At 36.8% G+C, this 21,349-nt stretch overlaps 1 protein-coding gene and 1 pseudogene across 8 annotated transcripts in view; one reads left to right on the top strand and one right to left on the bottom strand.

Moving 5' to 3' along the window:
- ELP2 (elongator acetyltransferase complex subunit 2) overlaps positions 1–21,349 on the bottom strand; it is a 48,648-nt gene that overhangs the window by 25,731 nt on the left and 1,568 nt on the right. For all 8 annotated transcript variants that reach the window (XR_012032474.1, XM_072829299.1, XM_072829303.1 and 5 more), the window contains exons 2-12: positions 20,054–20,132; positions 15,685–15,755; positions 11,517–11,673; positions 11,027–11,104; positions 9,203–9,267; positions 8,345–8,411; positions 7,707–7,847; positions 5,655–5,750; positions 4,117–4,217; positions 3,785–3,916; positions 173–322 (exon numbers count right to left, since the gene is read on the bottom strand). Coding sequence is in view for 7 of the 8 variants with exons in the window: in XM_072829299.1 (XP_072685400.1) it covers positions 173–322; positions 3,785–3,916; positions 4,117–4,217; positions 5,655–5,750; positions 7,707–7,847; positions 8,345–8,411; positions 9,203–9,267; positions 11,027–11,104; positions 11,517–11,673; positions 15,685–15,755; positions 20,054–20,132 (1,137 nt within the window). In the remaining variant the exon portion in view is untranslated. The remainder of the gene's footprint in view (positions 1–172; positions 323–3,784; positions 3,917–4,116; positions 4,218–5,654; positions 5,751–7,706; positions 7,848–8,344; positions 8,412–9,202; positions 9,268–11,026; positions 11,105–11,516; positions 11,674–15,684; positions 15,756–20,053; positions 20,133–21,349) is intronic.
- LOC140634821 (protein LLP homolog pseudogene) lies at positions 7,031–7,404 on the top strand (annotated as a pseudogene).

Here is a 21,349-nt window from a genome sequence, read left to right as displayed (position 1 = left end):
TTACCACCACTCCTTACTGTCAGTACTTTTCACTTCAGCCATTCTATATAGTCTGTAGAAGCACATCACGGTTTTCACTTGCATTTCCATAGTGCCTAACAATGTTGCCCCCCCTTTCACGCACTCAAGGGTGTTTTTTAAAGTACATCAGTCAAGTAGGAAGACATTTCACCTGTGATTGGTCTTTTCTCTTCCATGGAGCAAAAAGTCGAGTTGTCTGGTCAGTACCAACAGTGATGATAAACTCTCCTTGAGGATCCCACATTAGGTCTTGGACACCATCAAAGTGTCCTGAAATAACAATCTCTGGAGTCCACTCTCTCTGCAATGAAAGTACTCATGACACATCAAAATAATCAGAGATCACTGCTACTCAAAATCAAGTCTGATAATGATAATGCCTTCTGCCCTCAGGGTTAATGATGGAAAACACTGATGTCCCAAGCAAGGTGAAAAACTTAAAAAACAAGATTGGATCTTAAGGCATTAATCCTGGGAAATTCCCCTCAATTCAGCATTTACTGAAAGCCTCCTAGAAGTTAGATACTATTTAACTTTTCTTTGCCTCAAAGAACTCTTCTAGAAGAGTTACCAAGCTTGTACGGCTGTTACGAGAATTAAATGAATGAATTTATATTTGTAAAATATGCAGAACAATGCTGGCACATAATACGTATTATTTGTGTATTTTTGTTTAAACTACATAATAAAGAGTATTATGTAAAATGAATCAGCAGATTCTGAGTGTGTGCCTGATTGGCTTAAATTTTTTTAAGTTTTTAAAATTTATTTTAGAGACAGGAGACAGAAAGTATACGTGTACAAGAGAGAGAGGCAGAGGGAGAGGTACAAAGAATCTCAAGCACTCTGCACCGAGCACAGAACTTGATGTGGGGCTCGATCTCAAGATACTGAAATTAGGATCTGAGCCTAAACCAAAAGTTGGATGCTTAACCAACTGCGCCACTCAGGTGCCCTGATAGCTTTCTTTATCAAGTAAAAGGAGCTACAGGTATACAGAATAGAGGCTGAATCGAACCTAGCTGGCCCACCTCTTGAGGGAGCCTGTACCAGCAACCATGTGAATAGAGACAATCAAGTAACAGAAAATGTCCTATGTCTGGTCCACACAGCATCTTTTTGAACCACCTCAAGTAGTAGTAAAACAATCTTTAGAGTAAAATTAGACTTGTATAAATAGCTAAAAGGTCACTCAAAGCAAAGTATGATGAAATCAGTGATTAAGCTAAGCTATATTATTTTCTGGTAAAAAAAAAATTAAACAGTTGTGACTAAGAAATGCTATTAATTTCTTCTGTGACATAAAAACTGATTCTAAAGTTAGCACTAATGGGAGTTTTCAAAAAGCTCTGAACAAAGGGCAGCACTTTTGGACTATCAGTACAGTTTTCCACTATAACAGTCCTGAATTGCAGTGTTTGTTTTTAAAATCAGCCTCAATTGTAACAAATGTGCCACTCTGGTGTGGGAGGCTATGCACATGGGTGCAAGAGGGTGTACTGGAACTCTCTGTACTTTCTGCTCAATTTTTCTGTGAACCTAAAACTTCTTTAAAAATAAAGTCTATAAAGTCTATTTTTTTTAAAGTCACTTTAAATACTTGGTAAGCAGTTATTATAAATCTGAAGTCAAATTATAAGTTCCCTGAATTCTGTCTTGTGGCTTGAGGTTTTTTGTTTTTTTTTTTTTAACTCATCTGACACTTTTTTTTCTATGAAGGCCCTCAAAAACTAAAACTGAAATATGACTCAAAGGAGCTTCAAGTTAAGAAAAAAATTTATCCTAAAAAATATCTTATTTAAAAGTGCCTTAGGGACACCTGGGTGACTCAGTTAAGCATCCTCCAACTCCTGATTTTGGCTCAGGTCATGATCTCCAGGTCATGGGATTAAGCCTCACTTTGGGCTTCACATTCAGCAAGGAGTCGCTTGGAATTCTCTTCTTCTCCCTCTTTCCCTCCCACACATGCATACACACGTGCACACGTGCTCTAATAAATTTAAAAATCTAAAACAGGTGCCTTAGCTGATGATTCCCTGGTCATTTCTTTCTTTCTTTTTTTTTTTTTTTAAGATTTTATGTATTTATTCGCGAGAGACAGAGACAGAGGCAGAGACATAGAGGGAGAAGCAGGCTCCTGATGCAGGACTCAATCCCAGGACCCCGAGAGATCACTACCTGAGCCAAAGGCAGACACTCAACCACTGAGCCACCCAGGTGCCCAACCCTGGTTCATTTCATAGCAAAAACAATCCTTCTGTTTTTCAAAGTGTATGTATGGTTGATACACAATATTACATTAGTTTCAGGTGTACAACATAGTGATTCAATATATCTACACATTACACTATGCTCACCACTGATGTAGCTACTGTCACCATAAACACTATTATAATATCATGACTATAACTCCTTCTGTGCCTTTTATTCCCATGACTTAATTCCATAATTGGAAGCCTGTACCTCCCATTCCCCTTCACCTACTTGGCCCAACTCCCACTCCTCTTTCCCCTCTAGCAACCATCAATTTGTTCTCTGTGTATACAGGTCTGATTCCTTACTAGTAGAAACAATCTTGAAGGTCAACTTCAAATGGAAAATATAAGGGAAAGACTAAATCACTCCATGCACCGAGAAGTCAAATCTTCATAGATGGATGATACAACTATTACAAAGGCCATCAACTAAAGATTATACAAATCCATGAGCTTTTATTTTATAAAGTAACCCATGAGATGCACATTCGGAATCTACTGACTCACATTTCACTCAATGCTCTTCTCTCATTTATATACTTGGTTTGAAATATATTAACATACTGTCCCACATGTGTGTCAGACCCCGTTTTTCATACTGTACAAATATGAACTCACTGAAGCACCACAAAAACCCTATTAGTAGGAGCTATTTCCATCCACATTTCACAGAGGAGGAACCTGAGACCAGAGGTCAGGCAATGCCCTCGAGGATACAGGGCCAGTAAATGCTGGGGCCAGGCTCTGAACCCAGGCTATCTAGTTCCCAGGCCTGTGCTCTTAGTTACTGTTCCTGCAATCCCATTTCCCAAATCCAAAGAAGTAGACCAGAAGCAAATGAGAAAGAGATGGAATAATGATGAGAGGCAGACACATGATTAGAAGATTACTTCACTTTGAGAAGAGACTATTATTAAAAAAGATGTAAAAAGAGCCCAGGATTTAGAGGACCATTTAAAATTACACTTATCAAAAAAATAAATAAAAATAAATAAATAAAATAAAATTACACTTATCAACAGCCCTGTGAGCATTAATATATTCCTTCACAAAATAACAGATGGTCTTATTGCCCTTTTGTCAATCATTCATTAGTAATTATCTATGGAGCACCCAACTGTCCACGGGAAAACCAAATTATGTTATTTCCTTTAAGAAGACAGGGAAGCTAAACATTTTAGGAAACATTCCCATCAAAAAATGCATAGAGTTTAAAGGCAGAGCTTAAAATTTATACAGCTTAGAGTTCACTTATGTAGAAAGTTTACCTATGTACAAATTTCAGAACCTCAACAATGATGGACAAATGAATACTTTATGCCTTAGAAGAGCTTTAAGTTTCTTAGTATAACTACAGTATTAATGTCTATAATAAGAAATGATGTCATTTGAACTTAAGCACATCTACTATGTTTCTGCAAAGTATTATAAGTGTGTAACATAACTTATCTAGGTTTCACTTCACTCTATTTGATCACAAATGCTTTATTTAAATATGCTTTTCTTACTGGGTTAGTCACATTCTGTTTCCAAAGGTGTAATGCTCCATGGAAAGCATGAGCGATGATCATGGAACCATCTTCATTAAACTGGCAATCATAAAATCCCAGAGTATTTCCACCTACTTCACCTACTCGGACCTATGCAATAATAGAAAATAATATGTAATCAATATTCCACACTTCACACAGTAGAAATCACAGATTTCAGAGATTGTTATGTTCCCTCTTATTTAGCATATATAAAGAGTAAACATTTGCATCTCCAGGAATACAAACTTGGGAGTTAACTACTGTTTATTAAACCCAATTTCCTGTTCCTTAAATATTCACATGTTTACCTGTTCTAGCCAAACTCCTGACTCTTCATCTGGAGCCCAGAGGATCATGGTTTTATCCATTGAGGCAGACAACAATCTCATTGGCTGCTGGAGAATACCATCTAAAGAATAAAAGCAAATGCTTTAAAGTGACCAACAAGCATTATGTTTATAGATTACTAGAAAAACATGATATGAGTACTCCAAGAACATTCACTTGCAGCATTACTATAGCCAAACTTTGGAAACACTACATAAATCTACCATTAGAAGAACAGATGAATGAGTTGTGGTATATTTAGATAATGGAGTATTATACTTTAATAAAAATTAGAGCGATATGAATCAACATGGATAGATCTCCAAACATGTCAAGTTAAAAGGCAAGTTGTAAGAGGAGAGTATATATTGATGCCAGGTTTTAACAGCTGTAAAACAATACTGTTTGGGGCTATATAAATGTGTAGCATAAGTATAAAAATACTCATGACAATGATATGCAGTGAATTCAGTCCTGTAGTTGCCCTAAGAGAAGAACGGAGGGGGAAAAGGTTCAGGAAAGAATACACAGGGGTCCCTCGATACCAACAATATACATATATTTTTAACTACAACAAATATGGCAATATTTGGCAAATATGGCAATACTAATATAACAATATTAATAACAATTGAATGGTGATTACATTCATATTCATTATTCATATTTTCTACTCTTGTCTTGGAGAATAAGCTGGGGGAGGAATGTGAGGCTTATGCCTTATTCAGCTCTACACCACAGCGCCAGCTTTAGTATGCAAACATCACTTCACAAATGGGAGATTGAGGGCAAAAGAAAGGGACAGAGAGTCTTATTTTTTCATAAATGTTGCATCCCAGTATTATGCCAACTTTTTTATTTCCAGGGACAAAGGTTCCAGTGAAGTTGGAAGTTGGCTTAAAAGTCAATTTCTCTTATATCCCATAATGACTAGATGAAAAGTTTTAAGAGACTTAAAATGGGAGTGGTGGTTTCAGCATCAGGGCAGCATTCACACTTTTCCCACTCAGGAGTTTAAGTTTCAATGGAATTGACTGTCCAGCAGAACATGTCCAACAGCTGCAGTTTTATACTTTGCCAACTTAAAAATGTATTTCAGGGAATCCCTAGATGGCTCAGCGGTTTAGCGCCTGCCTTCAGCCCAGGGCGTGGTCCTGGAGTCCTGGGATCGAGTCCCACATCAGGCTCCCTGCATAGAGCCTGCTTCTCCCTCTGCCTGTGTCTCTGCCTCTCTGTGTCTCTCATGAATAAATAAAATCTTTAAAAAAAAATGTATTTCAGATTTTATTTTTTATAATTTTTTTTTTAAAGATTTTAAGTAACCTCTACACTCAGCATGGGGCCCAAACTTACAACCTCATGATCAAGAATTGCATGTTCTATTGACTGAGTCAGCCAGGCTCCTCATTCGAGATTTTTAATCACACTGGGGGCAGGGGGGGGGGGCGGGGAGCCACCACTTCATTCTGTACATGAGATTTACCTGAAATGAGAGATACATATACGGCTTTTCCCCTACCTTTGTAGAATGAAGGCTGCCAATGAACTGCATTTACCCAGTTTTCATGACCAGCCAGTACAGTCTCCAGAGTAATTGCAAATGCTATTTTAACACCTATAACAAAAATGACATTTTCTTTTCTCAAAGCCCTTCTAAAAAGAATTTTTAAAACCAAATTGTACAATTACATACCCTCCTTCAAAAATCTGAACATGATTTAGATTCAACAAAAAATAAATTAATTTTATCCACTGTTCAAAATTACAAAGAAAAAAGTTCTAAAGATATATAAATTTTTCCCTCAAGTTTTTCTATCTAATCATAAATACATGCTAAGGAATATGTTCAATTTTAAAAGTGTTCAGGAACAACTACTCTTACATTGCAATTAAAAAGCAAAACCAGACATGTCAGCTTTCCTTGCTCTCCACACTATCAATGTGTAATAACCTAATACTATTTTTAAGAAACTTAGCTTAAATACAGAAATAGAGGAAGTCAAATCAGTATTGTGACTGTTCAAATAAAATAATTGATAAAAATATCACAAAAATTTCTTACTTGGGATTAGCTAGCTACTCATAACACACTGATTAAGGATTTTTTGGTTCTCCCCATAAAACGATGTTACAAAATCCCAACCCTAATGGGCTTTAAAAAACAGAGTAATAACAAGGAAGAGTATTCCTAGGTAAACAACGCTCACTGAGGGCTAACTTTATAATTTAGTTGAATACTCAAAAATATTTCCTTCAAATACAACATTCCAGCAGGATCTATCATGCAGGGGGACTGTTCTGACTCCAGACAGTAAGAAAATCAGAATTACATATACCACTGAAGTATAGTGCTTTGGCATGTCTCTTATTCAGTAAAGGTATAGATAATTCTCTTTATTCCTTTAGATCTTCCTATGCTAACGCTGAAAATTTGGCATCATTTTACAAATTAATTTACTAAGAAAATATTAAACATTTTCAGCAATTTTTAAAAATCTTACTAGTATGGTTAGGAAGAAAAATAAATCTCATATATGAAAAATAACATCCTCAAATAAAACCTTTTTTAAAAAAACGTATAGGGGGATCCCTGGGTGGCGCAGCGGTTTGGCGCCTGCCTTTGGCCCAGGGCGCGATCCTGGAGACCCGGGATCGAGTCCCACATCGGGCTCCCGGTGCATGGAGCCTGCTTCTCCCTCTGCCTATGTCTCTGCCTCTCTCCCTCTCTCTCTCTCTCTCTCTCTCTGTGTGTGTGTGACTATCATAAATAAATAAAAATTAAAAAAAACAAAAAACAAAAAAAAAACAAAAAAAAAACGTATAGGCAGTGGCTTCCGGTCAGCGTGGCTTGTGTGCAGTGTCTGGTCTCCAAGTTTCCCGCTTCCCAGGTAACATATGGCTAAAAGCTTACAGAGTAAGTGGAAAAGGAAGATGCAGAAAAGAGAAAAAAGAATGCCCCAAAGGAACTCAGCAAACTTAAAAAAGTATTCTTAAAATAGATAGTGATGTTTTAATGAAAGATGTTCAAGAGATAGCAACTGTGGTGGTACCCAAACATTGTCAAGAGCAAACTCAGTGTGTAGTACAAGATGAAAAAAGATGACATGAAAATAGAGACTGAAATTAAGAGAAACAAAAAGAGCCTTCTAGACCAGCATGGACAGTATCCCATATAGATGAACCAAAGGCAAAGGAAAAGGCTGAAGGTAAAGCAAGAAAAAGGGAAGGGGAAAAGCAAAGCCAAAGCAGCAAAGGCAGCGAACACCTGAAAAATCCTACGCGGGACTGGTCTTTGATTAGAATGTGTACATGGATTTCAGCTTTACCAAATGAAACCTTGGTTTTCATATTTAACTTGGCCTTGCTCTTCAATTCAAACCCAAATTAACTCCTCAAATTTGTTTTGGGAGCTTGAATGTTTTTTTGATGAATGAAAAAATAAAAAATAAATTTTTAAATGTATCTGATCTGATACTGATACTTCTGAAAAAATAACCTTCACACAGGTGTGTAGTGAAACAGATGAATGAGCTAGGAAGCTGTTACATTAAATATTTTCATTATTACTCACTTTCATTTTCTATTGTAAAAGTATTTTCCTTCAGTTTTATATTATCATCATCTTGAGTTTCTAAAGATGTTGATTTTATATACAGCCTCCATATTCGTATCAGGCAATCTTGTGAACAGCTTGCTAGGAAAAGATCTCTACCTAATAAAACAACAAATGTTATATATTTTTAAACATTATATTCTTAAATTTAGTTATAAGATTTTTCTCCTCTACAATATGGTGATCTCTAGATTTCCTGAAAAACTGAGACTTTGCTTCCCTACTCTTCATTCATTTGACCTATAATCTTTTTTAGTAACATTAGCAAATATACATACAATGCTAATAAATGGTTACAACATGCAGCATTTTTTTTTTTTTTTAACATGCAGCATTCTTATACAGTCTATAAGATTCTACAAAGAACTCAAGAAATGTCTGCATGGGTAATAGTCAGCTAGTGTCCTGTTTAAAACATCAATTTCACCCTCTATCACCCCAATTAATAGATAACAAAGGGGTAAGTATCTTCTAATAGAGACAATAGAAAAATATCACGTAAAAAGAAAACATTAAATGAAACCTAAGAAGCTCCTTTTCTGAAAGATCCACACACTTGCTCCATTATATGTACTTCAGCAAGATTTCATACTGACCAAAGGTTGCCCATTCCACGCCTCTTATCCAATCCTCATGTCCACAGAGAAAAAGCACTTTCTGAAACTAGTAAGATAACAAAAATCATAGGCTTGATGTGAGAATTTAGTATTTTCATGTATATCAGTGATTTCATTGGGATCACAGCCAGTCCTAACACACCTAATGGTTTTTTATTTTTAAATTGGGAACACTATCTGATCAGATAGAAGATAGAGGTCTCATTTGGGAATGAAAAAAATCTCATAATCATTTAACTCATCTAGGTAGATAAGATAGTATCTATAGACCTTAAATACTCTAAATGTTTGTCAGATAAACTGACATGCGCTGTCCTATAGAAAAAAGTTGGTTGGCTGGACATTCACAACCATTTTAAACTTTCTTATAGAATGCAAAGAAACAGGTATTTCCATTATTAAATAAATAAGCCTGAAGTTAATCTCTTTTCTGCAACTTCCCTCCTCTAATTTAACCACTCAATGTATAGGTAAAGCTCAGAACAACAAATAAACACCGCCAGGGGAATTTCACCATAAGTTATACTTATTTAAAATTTACAGAAAAAGAAAAAAGAAAACGAAAATCTACTACCCCACATATTCCTCCTGTCCTTCCCCCATCTAATGACCTGTTTCTCACCTAACAACTCTGGACCACATGGCCAAGGCAGCACTTACTTGGTGTCCACAGTGTAAAGCTGTCTTAAGAGAGGACTGTCAAAAAAGATTCTCCTTTTGGATTATTTTGGTTTAGATTAGAACAACCCTAAAATTCTACAATCTGGAAATAGTCTGTTTTAAGATGTATAATTAAGCAGAACATAATTCTAGTATCTTAATGAAATCATTAATTACCTGGTCATTTTGTTGAACGAATAAGTGAATCTTGCAGTCATCATCGCCACATGCTAATATTGGTACTGGAAGAATAAAAAAGCTTTACTGTAAATGTTCCATCACATGTTATTACCACCAATGCTGGATTCTTTATTGGGTAAAGAATCCAGGCTTCTATTTTCCACACCCTGAACAAATAAATTGAAAGTCCTCAATAAATGTCAATAAGAATAAAATGAACACTCTAAAATGTTCTATTAAATGGCTCCTTGGCAAAGAATGACTACTAATTAACCGAGAGTCCTTTCCTCCATCATGTGTCATTTATGATAGAATTAGTGGTGAAAAGAGAAACACAAGAAGCAAGTTGGGAGCATTTCATCAAGCCAACCAGAAGATTAATCCAAAAAGTTGTTAGCCCAACTGAGTGAGAAAATATAAGAGCTATGAGCCTAGCATCACAGCTAATGCACAAAAACTTAAGGGTATGTTTGTTACTTGAAGCACCTTACATTTTGTTTGAGATTTCAACAGTAAAACCAAATTCATAAAGCATGTAGAGAATAAAGTAAAAGGGCATTGTAATTATTAAGGGCATGTAATTATTATGCAATTTAAAGTTGCTAAGAGAGTAGATCTTTTTTTTTTTTTCTTTTTTTTTTTAAGAAGAGTAGATCTTAAAAGTTCTCATCACAAGGAAAAAAAATTCTGTAACTATGTATGGTCAGGGATGTTAATCACCTACTGTACTGACATACTCATTTCTCAACATATAAAAAGACTGAATCATGTTGTACACTTAAAACTAATATATCACTTATACCTCAATTTGTTAAAAAAAAAAAAGCACATGGTTAAAATGCTATGAAAGATGAGGCTATAAAAAATTAATTCATTTTACCAAAGGACAGCAAATAAAATGACTTCTTCTAAGTAAATGTAAATATAAGTGTGCTTTTCAAAGATTTTCTCAGTTTAAATCAAGCAAAAAACAAACCCCAGTCACATGACTTCAGTGTGGATGGGAAGAAAACTAAATTCTCTGTTATAAAGCCAGAATGTATGAATTCCTCCTACTGGGAAGCCCTCACACAAAGTGGGAGCATCACATGAAACCGCAGAGTAGCAGTTCCTGCTACAGAGGGCACCAGAGACTGACAGTTACCAGGCCTGCCTTTCTGCGCTAGCTATGTTCTCCAGGCAACTTAGGTGGTAGAGATGGACCGACTCACAGGCCATAAACTTTGTGGAGGATAATCAAAGGTACAGACAGACGGGTTTCAGAGTATAAAGGGAAAGTTTCCTATTGGGAAATTTTAAGTGGTCTCGAGCAAATGGTCATTATGCAAGATGTGAAAAGGCTCTCATCTTCACAGATTCATAGGGTCCATCTTCAGTATTTTTTCTACTTATCCTAGACCTTCACCTTCAGAGAGTTAATTTTCCCAAATAAGACCTATAAATGTTGATATCTGATAGATAACAGTATCAATACCAAGTACATATTAACTGACTTAAATTTTCAACAGTTATCAAAATTCTTAGCAGCTTCCTTTAATTTTATGTACAAAGATCATTTGAATACTGAAAACCAAAGTAAACTTCTAGTCATAGCATAAGGTACATAGTAGTAGAATCACTGTTTCAGGTGTACACCTGAAACTAAAGTTAACATTTTGTCAACTATACTTTAATTCTTTTAAAAAGTATATTACCCATGTTTCAACTTGTTTCATGAAAACACTTAGATATGAAATTAAGACCCAATGTTTCTTTTAGGTTCTGCTTGTATGGAGATAAAAATATACTGCTGTTTTAATGTGTATTCAGCAGGGTACTCACCATTAGTATTAGGCAAATAAGATAAAGAGAGAGCCAGAGTGAATCCATTTCCAAAGTTCAAGGTCTGAAGGCACATTACTAAGAAATAATAAAAAAAATCATGAACAACTAACTTTGAGCTTATCTACCTGAAAAGGTAGAGTAGCATCAATACAGCCCTGGGTGCAGGATGGGATGAGAGAGGTCAATCCTGGGACCCCAGTGACCATGTCAATTTAAATGATCAACTTTAAAAAAAATTTTTATTTAAATTCAATTAATTAACATATTACTGGTTTCAGAGGTAGAGGTCAGTGATTCATCAGTCTTATAGAATACCCAGCACTCATTACATCACATGCCTTCCTTAATGTTCACCAGTATATGATCAGCTTTTAACAACATTACAGAGAACAAAAGGACTTAAAACACTTGAAAATGGTATGTATGTTCTTCTGTCATTCATTTGACAATTACTACTTCGTTTGGATTATAGTGTCTCTAAACCTACCTTCTGAACCCTTTACAGACCATATTCGAACGGTAGAATCTGAAGCTGCAGAAACTATCAATGTATGTAATTCAACATCTGATGCCCTCCTCTGGTAAAGAGCATGCACTGCATAAACAGGTCCTTCATGGCCTTGAAGATGGATAGCTTTTAAAAGCTGTATCAGAAAGAATGGACAAAAATATGTGATAAAAAAGGAATTAAGAGTTCCATCTTTATTCAACTAAAATCACAGAATTAAAGGTACAGTTAAAATGCCTGACACAGAAATACATTCTTTCAAATTGAAGAGAATGTAAACTTCAGAGATGGTCTGACCACAGTAAGGACACATAGACCTACACAGTCTTTGACACAGCAATTTCCCATCTACTCTGAGGGCAGCCCCAGTGGCCCAGCGGTTTAGCACCACCTTCAGCCCAGGGCGTGATCCGGGAGACCGGGGATCAAGTCCCACGTCAGGTTCCCTGCATGGAGCCTGTTTCTCCCTCTGCCTGTGTCTCTGCCTCTCTGTCTCTCTCTCTGTCCCTCATGAATAAATAAAATCTTAAAAAAAAAAAAAATCTACTCTGAGATGCTACCTACATTAGTGTAACAAATAATAAAAGACAAATGCAGAAAGACATTCATCCACACTCTTTATAATAGTGAAAAATTCCAATCAACTTAAAATTTCTAAAAGGAACTGGTTAAATTATCATAGGCATACACTGTAGCCAATAAAAAAGATAACAGAGAAAGACAATCACAACATTGATATTTTTGAAGACTACAACCAGCTTTGTGGAATGTTCCTTCTTTTGTAGTGTGATATTTCCTAATGATATTATATTCTGGTTATACATTTTGACATCATTACTATCCACTAGCATTACATTAGACAATACATTTATGTCACTCAGTCCCAGTTTTAGTGATGTTAACTTTGATATTGTAGTAGAGGTAGTGTCTGCCAGGTTTTTTCACTGTGAAGTTAATTTTTTTGGTGATACTATGTGAGATCATACTTTGGAATTGGGTAATCTATTCTCCATCTAACTTTTACCAAGTACTTTTAGCATACACTCATGATACTTGCCTGAATCCGGTACAGCGAGAACATGAAAAAAATCACAAATGGAACTAGGAAATCCCATCTACCTGCCTGCCATGCAAGATTATTCCCTGTGGTATCATTTCTGCTATTTTAGGTATACTTTTTAGAGTTCGAAATGTGTGAGATGTCTTCTGTAATCTGCTGTCTACTGAAATAGAAAAGCCCCTTCAACACCTGCTCAAAAAAAAAAAAACACCTGCTCAGTTGTTTTCTGAATTAAGCAAAACTCTGGCACTCAAGATGATGATTAACAGTTATGTATTAGGATCTGTACGTTAACTTAGTATAATCATTGACCTTGGGCTTCTTTAAAAACTCATTTTTAAAAACTCAAGTACAGTATAATCTCTTTTAAAGATTTTTTTTTTTTTTACTCATGATAGACATGGGGGGGGCGGGGGCAGAGACACAGGCAAAGGGAGAAGCAGGCTCCATGCCGGGAGCCAGACGCAGGACTCAACCCCGGGACTCCAGGATCGCACCCTGGGTCAAAGGCAGGCACTAAACCACTGAGCCACCCAGGGATCCCCAGTATAATCTCTTTTATGTATAATTATACAGACAAAATAGACACCTAGAATAATGGTCATTAGAATGTTATTAATTCTGTTGAGGTTTCATAATTCCTTTTTTATACTTTTCTATATTTAAACTTTTTTTACATGAGTCTGTATCATTACTCCCTAAAAAATTAAATCTTTTGAAATTACTCAGCTTACATTTTTAAGCAGGATTATATATCTACCATCAGATAATTTGAAAAACAAAAGAAACCTCTCAAGTGCACCAGCTTGTTAATAAACAATACTTAATCGTTGGAGGTGCAAATCTCTCATTATACCAGTTTAGGATTATTTCCTTTTATCAGAAGTCAAAGTGTGTTGAGCACCTGTATACATGGAAATGCGTATGAAAAGGAACCTGTAAGCCTCTTAAGGTTTCCATGTGTGGACCCTTCCCCCTAAATCCTCTTATTTCATTCATCCCCTTTTAGGAGTTTAACCCTCCTGCTGTCCTCCACCCTATCTGGCCTCACATTCTCTTCTGGCTTCTAAGTTTGCTGTCTGCCATGAGATACTTGCTCAAGTACAGTCCTCTCTATTGACAGAAGTATAAGGCAACACTGAGGAAAGAGTTTTGCAAGGGTCACCTCAAAAATCTCAAAAATGAGTGCTCAAATCAATCTTTGGATTCCTCTGCCAAGATCAATCCATACAGGAGTTAAGTTTGCTACACCCCTCTCTGCTCTTATTTCAAGTCTAGGTGCTTTCAATATCGCCACCTCCACACCTATCCTCTCCTTCTGAGGACAAGTCTGGATATCTGGCCAGTAATTCAAGTGACAGGTCTACAAGTAAATTCCACATCTTCCTTCCTACTTCCTTATTTTTTCTTTGTAGAAGCACCTTTCTTCCAGGACCTGAAAACAGAATCCCACTATTTTTAATTACTCACTCCCCTGATACCAGCTCCTACCCCTTTGATAACTAGTCAATGTCAAAATCATCTTCCCTTCAAAAACACATCCCACCACTTTCTTCATATTTTTTCCTACTTTAATTTGGCACACTGCTGTCAGATTAGTCTTCTTTGACATTCGTATTCTTCTGCTTAGAAATCATCAATGACTACCAAATGCCTGCTAATAAAGCAAACTCTTAAAGGTGATATTCACATTCCCACACGATCTTCTATTATACTTTACTGCCTACAATGAATTGCCTAGGAACGTTTCCAAAACTATGTCATTCAGAGTTACAAAGAATGCTAAGAGATTAAAAGAAAAAATAAAAAGTTCAGACTTGAAAGAAATTTGGCAAATGCTAGTTAAACGAAGATACATTCGTCCATGTCAGAACTCTACAGGGTTTTCACTATACTCATGGTACACTGGGACTCTCTAAAAAAAAGTATAGGATTTATACTTTAGGTATATATACCAAAAGTATTTCCCAACCTTGATTTGCCAGACTCCTTTTTTCATGTTAACTTCTTGAAAGATGAATAATTCTCTGAATAAACTTTAGAGAAGCCTGTCCTAAAGACATCTTAGGCTTTGGTTAAGACTGGATACTTCTGAGCAGGCGATCTCCTTTATCACCTGAGCTTTGTTATTTATGCCAGTCTTCCTACCAGGACTTCTAGCCACCTGAGCTTTGTTATTTATACCAGTCTTCCTACCAGGACTTCTAGCCCCTTAAATTCCTCCCAAGGAAATTATCCCTACCCAACTCAAAGGCCACTTCTTAAAACTCCACTGCACTGGGATCCCTGGGTGGCTCAATGGTTTGGTGCCTGCCTTTGGCCCTGGGAGTGGTCCTGGAGTCCCGGGATCAAGTCCCGCCATCAGGTTCCCTGCATGGAGCCTGCTTCTCCCTCTGTCTGTGTCTCTGTCTCTCTCTCTCTTTCTCATGAATAAATAAATAAAATCTTTAATAAAGCAAAACAAAACAAAAACAAACCTCTACTGCACTCACAGCATCATGGTTGTGGTACAGCAAGTCAGAGCACATATTCATGGAGCTACCCTTGTACTTTAGCTATTTAAGTTCCTTTTTTCCTTCAAAACCATGTACATGAATTATAAACAGGATTCTATCTCATCTTCATCTTCTGCACGACAGATGTCCAAATGTCTAACATGCTTTTAATCTTTGCTTACAACTAGAAATGACCTAGTGTTCATCAATAGAGATCCATCCATACTCAGCACTGCATATCATAACATTACTCAGAATTATGTAAAGCTATAATCCACATGGTAACATCTTTCCTATGAACATGGGCAGTATTAATTTTTGCTATCACTGAAAACAGAACAGCCCCTGTAAGTGCAGTCTGAAAACCATTCCAAAATGATGGAAATTAACAGAAATGAATAACAGTCATATGAATACAGGAGAAAATATTAGAGGAAAGATACAGGGCATGTGAAGTATAGAAGATATAGGATCTGGATTACTGATAAAAATGAAGCAACTTCATAAAAGAACACAGTAGCTATAAGGAAAAGAGCTGAAAAATAAAAGCAGATACAAGTCATTTCTTATAACTATAAACATGTCTACTCACCTGATTATTCTCTATTTCCCAGTGAATCACTTGATTATCAGATCCTCCAGAAACTAATTCAGTAGAAGGAGCTAGAAAAAATTATATTTCCATAAATATTTTTTCCCTAGCTATTTTGAAAATTTTCAAAGCTACAGAAAGGATACAAGAAAACTCATACACCCCTTATCTAGACTTACCACTGTTAACATTTTGCCACATTTATGTAACATCTTTATCTATATCTATATATATCTATATATATATATATAGATATATATAGACCTCTTTGTTTATGACAAACCATTTAAAAATAAATTGCAGGGATGCCTGGTGGCTCAGTGGTTAAGGGTCTGCCTTCAGCTCAGGGCATGTTCCTGGAGTCCCAGGATCAAGTCTCACATAAGGCTCCCTGCATGAAGCCTGCTTCTCCCTCTGTCTACATCTCTGCCTCTCTCTCTGTGCCTCTAATAAATAAATAAAATATTTTTTTAAATTAAATAAATAAAAATAAATTGCAGATATCAAGACCCCTGACTCTCAAAAACTTTATCATCTATCTTACTAGATTTGGAACACTGCCCTACATTCCTGCAATACAATTATCATATTCAACAGTTTTAACAGTTGATACAGTATCATTAATGTGACATACAGTCCATACTAAAATTGCCCCAAGTGGTTCCAGTACCGTCTTTTATAACTTTTTAAAATTCTGAATCTAGGGAAGCCTGGGTGGCTCAGTAGTTGAGCTTCTGCCTTCAGCACAGGGCATGATCCTGGAGTTGCGAGATCGAGTCCCACATCAGGCTCCTGCAGGGAGCCTGCTTCTCCCTCTGCCTATGTCTCTGCCTCTCTCTCTCTCTCTCTCATGAATAAATAAATAAATAAATATTTAAAAATAAAAATAAAATAAAATTCTGAATCTAAGGACCACACAGTATTTAGTTGTCATATCTTCTTAGTCTCCTGCAATTTAGAATAGTTTCCCAGTCCCCCCTTTTTGCAACAATGAGAAGTCCTAGCCAGTTGTTTTGAAGAACGACCCTCAATCTGAATATATCTGATTGTTTCCTCATGTAAGATTCAGTCTAAACACTTTTGGCAGGAATAACATGTAAGACATTATAGTCAGCTGCTGCTACCAAGTAAATGACCTATTTTTGAAATAAGACAAATATTTTAAAGTAGCTATTTTAACCACTTACAACTTCTTGTTGATAACAGAAGGAGTAACAACCAAAAGGGGAAGAAATAATCAAATAGAATTTGGGTTTGTATTTTCCATTGGTTTGTTTCTTCTGGCCTATGTGCTAGATACTTAGGGGAAGCAGTTGGGAGATTGTCTAAAGGATATTGGATTTGTAGTCAGAAGTCCCAGGTTCATGTCCTAATTCTACTGCCAGCCAGCTGTGATTCTGGGCTTTAATCTCTTCATACATCACAGAAATTAAGCCATTTAACTACATGATTTGGGAAATTACTATAAGGTAGAGAAAAGTAATGTGTTAAAAATCAGTTTAAAAATATGAAACGGTGGGGCACCTAGGTAGCTCAGTGGTTGACTGTCTGCCTTTGTCTTAAGTCGTGATCCCAAGGTTCTGGGATTGAGTCTCACATCAGACTGCCTGCAGGGAGCCTGCTTCTCCCTCTGTCTATGTCTGTCTTTCTCGCTGTGTCTTTCATGAATAAATAAAAAAATCCTTAAAAAAAAAAAAAAAAGATACGGGGCAGCCCCGGTGGCGCAGCGGTTTAGTGCCGCCTGCAGCCTGGGGTGTTATCCGGAGATTGAGTCCCACGTCAGGCTTCCTATGTGGAGCCTGCTTCTCTCTCTGCCTGTGTCTCTGCCTCTCTCTCTCTCTCTGTGTGTCTCTATGAATAAATAAACAAAATCTTAAAAAAAAAAAAAAAAAAGATACTTTTTTTTTTTTTTTTTTTTTTTTTTTTTTAATTTTAAGTAGGCTCCACAACCAACATGGGACTTGATCTCACAACCCTGAGATCAAGAGTCACATGCTCTACTGGCTGAGCCAGTCAGGCACCCCCGAAAATATAAAATGGTATCATTAAAATTTTATATGTCACTAATACTTGGGTTAGAAAAAAATGTTAATTATTTGGTGATACAGCCTTCATCTTAGAGGAAATCAAATGTAATACTTATAGATTACAGTGAAACACAAGCAGTTCATTTTATGTAACCTCACTTTTAAAGCTTTTATTTTTATTTATTTATTTTATTTATGATAGTCACACACAGAGAGAGAGAGAGAGAGAGGCAGAGACACAGGCAGAGGGAGAAGCAGGCTCCATGCACCGGGAGCCCGACATGGGATTCAATCCCGGGTCTCCAGGATCGCGCCCTGGGCCAAAGGCAGGCGCCAAACCGCTGTGCCACCCAGCGATCCCTCACTTTTAAAGGGAAGATAAAACCAAATTAATATTTTATAATAAATCCCTATACTGAAATTCAAGGAGTCTTTGATGTCATTTGGTGGCAATTAATATAATTACTATTGTGCTTAATATCTGCACCAACAGCCACTCTTTCTACTATTTAATGATTTTTACTGACCTAACGTGACTAATTTTGCATTACCAACTGAAATAAGTAGCTTACTAAAATTTTTTTTTTAATGTCACAAATAAAGTTACAGCAAAGTCTTACTCGTTCAGGAAACTCTACATTTGCACATGGCTCAGAATGCTCTCAATAAATGTTTATGGAAAATAAAATTAATTCAGTCCATAAGAATACCATAGGGGTGTGTGTGTATACATGATGTTTGAAGAAATTCCATAGGATTTCAGAAGCACCATTTTAAAACCAAAATGATAATTAAAAACTTTTTTTTTTTTAATTTATTTATGATAGAGAGAGAGAGAGAGAGAGAGAGAGAGGCAGAGACACAGGCAGAGGGAGAAGCAGGCTCCATGCAGGGAGCCCGACGTGGGACTCGATCCCGGGTCTCCAGGATTGTGCCCTGGGCCAAAGGCAGGCGCCAAACCGCTGCGCCACCCAGGGATCCCTAAAAACTCTTTAGTCACAGAATCTTAGAGATAAAAGAGACCTAGAGATAATCTAGTCCAGTAATTCTCAAATTTTCTGTTATCAATATTCCTTTACACCCTTAAAATTTTTTGAGAACCCAAAAAACTTTTGTTTATATGGACTATATGCACCAATATCAACCACATTAGAAATTAAACCAGAAATTTGAAAATTACTTTATTAGTTTATTTAAAAATGATGATGAACTCCATCACGCTAACATAAAAAAACATCTGCAGGGAGTGATGGAGGGAATCTTTATATTTTCCAAAATAAAAAATGGAAAGAGAGGCACTATTTTATATTTCTGCAAATATGTTTAACATCTGATTTTATTAGAATACAACTGGATTTTCAGATCTGCTTCTGTATTAAATCTGTTGCAGGGGGATCCCTGGGTGGCTCAGCAGTTTAGCGCCTGCCTTTGACCCAGGGCGTGATCCTGGAGTCCTGGTATTGAGTCCCGCATCAGGCTCCTGGCATGCAGCCTGCTTCTCCCTCTGCCTGTATCTCTGCCCCTCTCTCTATGTCTATCATGAATAAATAAAATCTTTCAAATAAATAAATAAATAAATAAATAAATCTGTTGCAATATGCCACCATATACTTGAGACAGGATGACAGGATGAGAATGAAAGTTTTGAGTAACTTCTGTTATTCTGAAAATAATTTTGACTTCACAAGTGTTGCAAACCTCTAAGGTCACCTGATCAAGTCTAAGCATTTATTTTTTAGGTATTACTACAATGTAAACTGGGGTAAACAGAGATGCAATGTCCCGCCTAAAAAAGCAATAGCTGGGGGATCCCTGGGTGGCACAGCGGTTTGGCGCCTGCCTTTGGCCCGGGGCACGATCCTGGAGACCCGGGATCGAACCCCATGTCGGGCTCCCTGCATGGAGCCTGCTTCTCCCTCTGCCTGTGTCTCTGCCTCTGTCTCTCTCTCTGTGTGACTATCATGAATAAATAAATAAAATCTTTAAAAAAAAAAAAAAAAAAAGCAATAGCTGGTATGTGGCAGAGATAGATCTCAAGCCAAATCCTCTGAATCCCAGCCTGTACCCCAACACAGGCCCTGTTTACAGGCTTTTAGGTCAAAAACTGTGGGTGATGGAGAGGGTCTAGCCATAGTCAGGGGCTGCCTCACCCTGGGCACTGCTGTGTCATTCATAATTTCTATAAAGTACAGGTCAGATGTTTCCCTGGGCATACCATTTTTCTTCTGCTTTCCAAATGCATATCAGATAAGCTAATGTTAAGACAAGTGATGAAAAGAAAAATTACTAATCATACATTATCAGAAAATAAGATCAGCATTAACAACCAGATTGATACTTACAACCATCTTGTTTACAAATCCACTGTATGCAATTGACTCGAGCAGTGTGACCATTCAGGTTGGTAACAACAATTCTTTTCTTTAGAGAAGAAAACATCAGTAAATTACAATTTATCCCATAGATAAATTAATAAATTAATAAAAGTCAGGTATCAGTGGTTTTGATGCTAATAAAAAGTTCAGGATTACTTCAAACCGAATCACCTTCCGTAATTTATAAACTTTAAATTATAAACTCTCCATTCACTCCAACATGTGCCTGCCTTTTCCACCACTCCACACTCCCCTCTATGTCCTGTGCTCTTAGCACACTGAGCTCCCAGGTCTTCATCTGCTAGCTCCTGTTAAACACCTCCATCCTCTCTACTGGAGAGCTTGTCTACATCCCAGGCTAGACAAGGTAACTCTTCCTTGAGCTCCCACAGGTCTACTTCTACCATGCTTACACCAACCCGAGAGCTGTATTGACCCAAAAAACCCTTCAATAGAGGAATTCATGATTACTGGATTCAAATTCATGGCTCAACTTTGCAGGTATTGGGTCCTTCAGCCCTAATGATATAAAGTTACCTAGCTATAACTAAGGTCCTCAGGTACCAGCTCCTTTCAAGGCCTACAGCCAAGTTCCCAGCAGCCCCTGAGACTTTCATTTCAGCAAAATCCCTCCACACTTGGGCTTTCTTTACTTCTCACACTGCTTAAGTTAACTCTGTGACTACAGTGCCTTCCTCTTTAGACTCCTTTCTCTACTGCCAATAACATTAGCTTTCTATCTGCTTATATGCAACTGAAATTCTCAAGACTGATTAAAAAGTATGCACATGTAAATGTGCAAAAAAACTAGTGTATTTCACACATAAATTACTTGAAATTGTGGAACAATTCATAGTATTTCACTGTCTCTCTCACCAGATTAAGAATTCCCCGATGGAAAAAAAAAAAAAGAACTCCCTGATGGGCAGGAATAATATGTTACCTCTTTTCTTTGTGTCATCACCACCAGTCCAGGGCTAGCCCATAGAGGGTCCTCAAAAATTTGCTGAATATCACTCCAAAACTTTATTTTTGCATCTGATATGCTCTTATTTCAATAATTAATTAAGTGTCCAAACAGTAAATATCTAACAAAACAAACTACTTTTTAGGCCCAATATACTTTTTGGTAACTTAAAATTCCCTAACATGGCCACAAATACATTAATTGGCTGCAGAACCACAGGCTTCTCCAGCTGAGTCAGCCTTTGATTCGGTAAAGTTTACCCTTGGTGTTCATGCTTTCAGTTGCCAGTAAGAATG

This window comes from Canis lupus, chromosome 6 (assembly GCF_048164855.1).
Source record: "Canis lupus baileyi chromosome 6, mCanLup2.hap1, whole genome shotgun sequence".
NCBI lineage: Eukaryota > Metazoa > Chordata > Mammalia > Carnivora > Canidae > Canis > Canis lupus.
This window is presented reverse-complemented; position numbering and strand designations above follow the sequence as displayed.